The following is a 2125-nucleotide window of genomic DNA, read 5'->3' on the forward strand; positions in this document are numbered from 1 at the left end:
GTGTGTGTGTGTGTGTGTGTGTGTGTGTGTGTGTGTGTGTGTGTGTGCTTGTGCGTTACCTGGTTTCTTGTGGAGTGTCTATTCTCGTCCTGACGGTGTGACAACGTCCTTTCCTCGGCCTGTTTGTCGCGCGTCGATGCCTTGCCCTAACAAAACATCAACACGGTGTCTGCCACCAACGACTCACAACAACCCCCACAGCAGGGGGGAAAAAAAAAAGAATTCCGTGTTCCTGGAAGCTTCGCAGCTTGACAACTTGGATTTAAGTCTGTTGGTTTCGTCCACTGGACACTCGGTCGCAGTGCGATGTCTGAGATATTTTCCACAGAGGAAACTTGGTTTGACTAATGAGTAATATCATAAAAGCACCAAAGTAGCAGAAAAAAGTTTTACAGATGTCAGAAATACAACAAAAAAATGGAAAAAAAGGAAGATAACAGAAAATACATGAAATGGTGAGAGCTTCCGTTTTAAAATAGCTTTCAGCGTCATGGTTTCTACACCTACTTCTTACCCTGGATGCCCTGTTGATATGTCTTTGTGTGTGTGTGTGTACCTTGCATTCATCAGCAGAGAGATTGTGGTAGAGAGGACATCCCGATATGGAGAAATGTCTCTCATGCCTCCCCGTTAGATGACCTGAGAGAAAAAGAGGGAGACAGAGAGAGAGAGAGAGAGAGAGAGAATGGGAGAGACATGTACTAAGGGTTGGTGCGTGAGAGCGGGATGTCTGGTCCAATGAAAAAAAAAAAAAAAACATTGCCTGTTTGTTCCCTCACCCAATGAGTTGCACCCAGGTGTGGGACACTTCATGTTGAAGTTGTAGCTCTCGTGGAAGCGCCGCCGTTTGGGCCGGTGGGAGAGGTCGTGGGCAGCGGCCTCTTTGAGCGACAGCTCTTTGGCCAATCTCTCGTCCTCCTCTTGCGACACTACAATGTCGTTGCTGGACGACACAAGGTCGTTACTGGGGCTGGAAACGTCGATGTCGGACTCCGAGGACGGGGCGTTACCCGTCGGGGTCCGGGGAGGGGTCTCGTCTCGGTCCGCCCCCTGCTTCAGGTCTGCTGAGCCAATCAGGGACAAAAGGAACGAGAGGGAATTATTAAAAGGACGCTGACCTCTACATAAATCTGTGGTTTTTTAACTGTAAATGGCAAGTGCACACATCTCGTATTCTCATTTGACTGCCTCACGTTACTGTTGGACAACCCTTTCCAGCAAGGAACTAAAGTCACACAAAAACTAACTAATGGCGGCAGATGTAGACAGCAACGCCAGTGTTCTGCAACGTAAAAGTACTGTTTTTGTCAAAGGAGTCTGGTGACTTTGAAGAGAGCGTAATAACGGCTTTAGTTCCCCGTCAGAAAGGACTGTCTGACTGGGAGGTAAAGCAGGGGAAATATTCTAAATATTGCAAACACAAACTGATATTGATGTTTTTAGGTGGATAAAATAAGTTTTACTGCTGCCACCGTCCAGAGCAGCTCATCGCTTTTCTCCTGTGCTGGTACTAGGGTTGTCACGATACCAAAATTATGACTTCGATATGATACCTGCCATAAGTATCACGATACCCGATACTTACGATACGACACCAGAATTCGATACAATACCACAAATACGATACGATACTGGTATATTTATCTATAATAGTAATAAATAAAAACATCTGTACGATTCCATTTTTTACCAGCTTGTTCCTGCCCAGCTTTTTGAACACTTAACAAATGGCATTAATATTAATGTTTAACCTCTTCCCATCTTTTGAGCCTCTCTCATATTTCCACTGGCTTTCAAACACAGCTGAAGGGAACTCTGTCTCTGTGTTGCTGCTGACTCTGCTGGCATCTGTCTGACTGTCTGTGGGAGTGGGTGGATAAACAATGCTTCATTTACTTGCATAGTGAGTTTGATATTTTCACTTCATAATTTATCTTAATTCATGGAATAATTATTTTTCCTTAACTAAAAATAAAAATAATTAGCTCCACCCTCAGGCTCCACTAGCATGTAGCCATTTTGCATCAATTGTTTCATTTAGTACACTTTTGTGTGCCTTGTGAGTTTGTGACCTCATCATCATATAGGCTTGTCGTCAAACTAGGCTAAGGCTACTCCTGTTAGG

The 2125-nt window shown here is 44.5% G+C and overlaps 1 protein-coding gene across 1 annotated transcript in view; it reads right to left on the bottom strand.

The window, feature by feature from the left end:
- The window catches only part of LOC116401196 (histone acetyltransferase KAT7-like), a 23089-nt gene that overhangs the window by 8965 nt on the left and 11999 nt on the right, over positions 1–2125 (bottom strand). Inside the window, exons 3-5 of the mRNA XM_031879487.1 lie at positions 780–1061; positions 557–639; positions 60–146 (exon numbers count right to left, since the gene is read on the bottom strand). Of these exons, the coding sequence (XP_031735347.1) occupies positions 60–146; positions 557–639; positions 780–1061 (452 nt within the window). The remainder of the gene's footprint in view (positions 1–59; positions 147–556; positions 640–779; positions 1062–2125) is intronic.

Source organism: Anarrhichthys ocellatus, unplaced genomic scaffold (genome assembly GCF_004355925.1).
Source record: "Anarrhichthys ocellatus isolate YVR2014 unplaced genomic scaffold, GSC_Weel_1.0 scaffold275, whole genome shotgun sequence".
Taxonomy (NCBI): Eukaryota; Metazoa; Chordata; class Actinopteri; order Perciformes; family Anarhichadidae; genus Anarrhichthys; species Anarrhichthys ocellatus.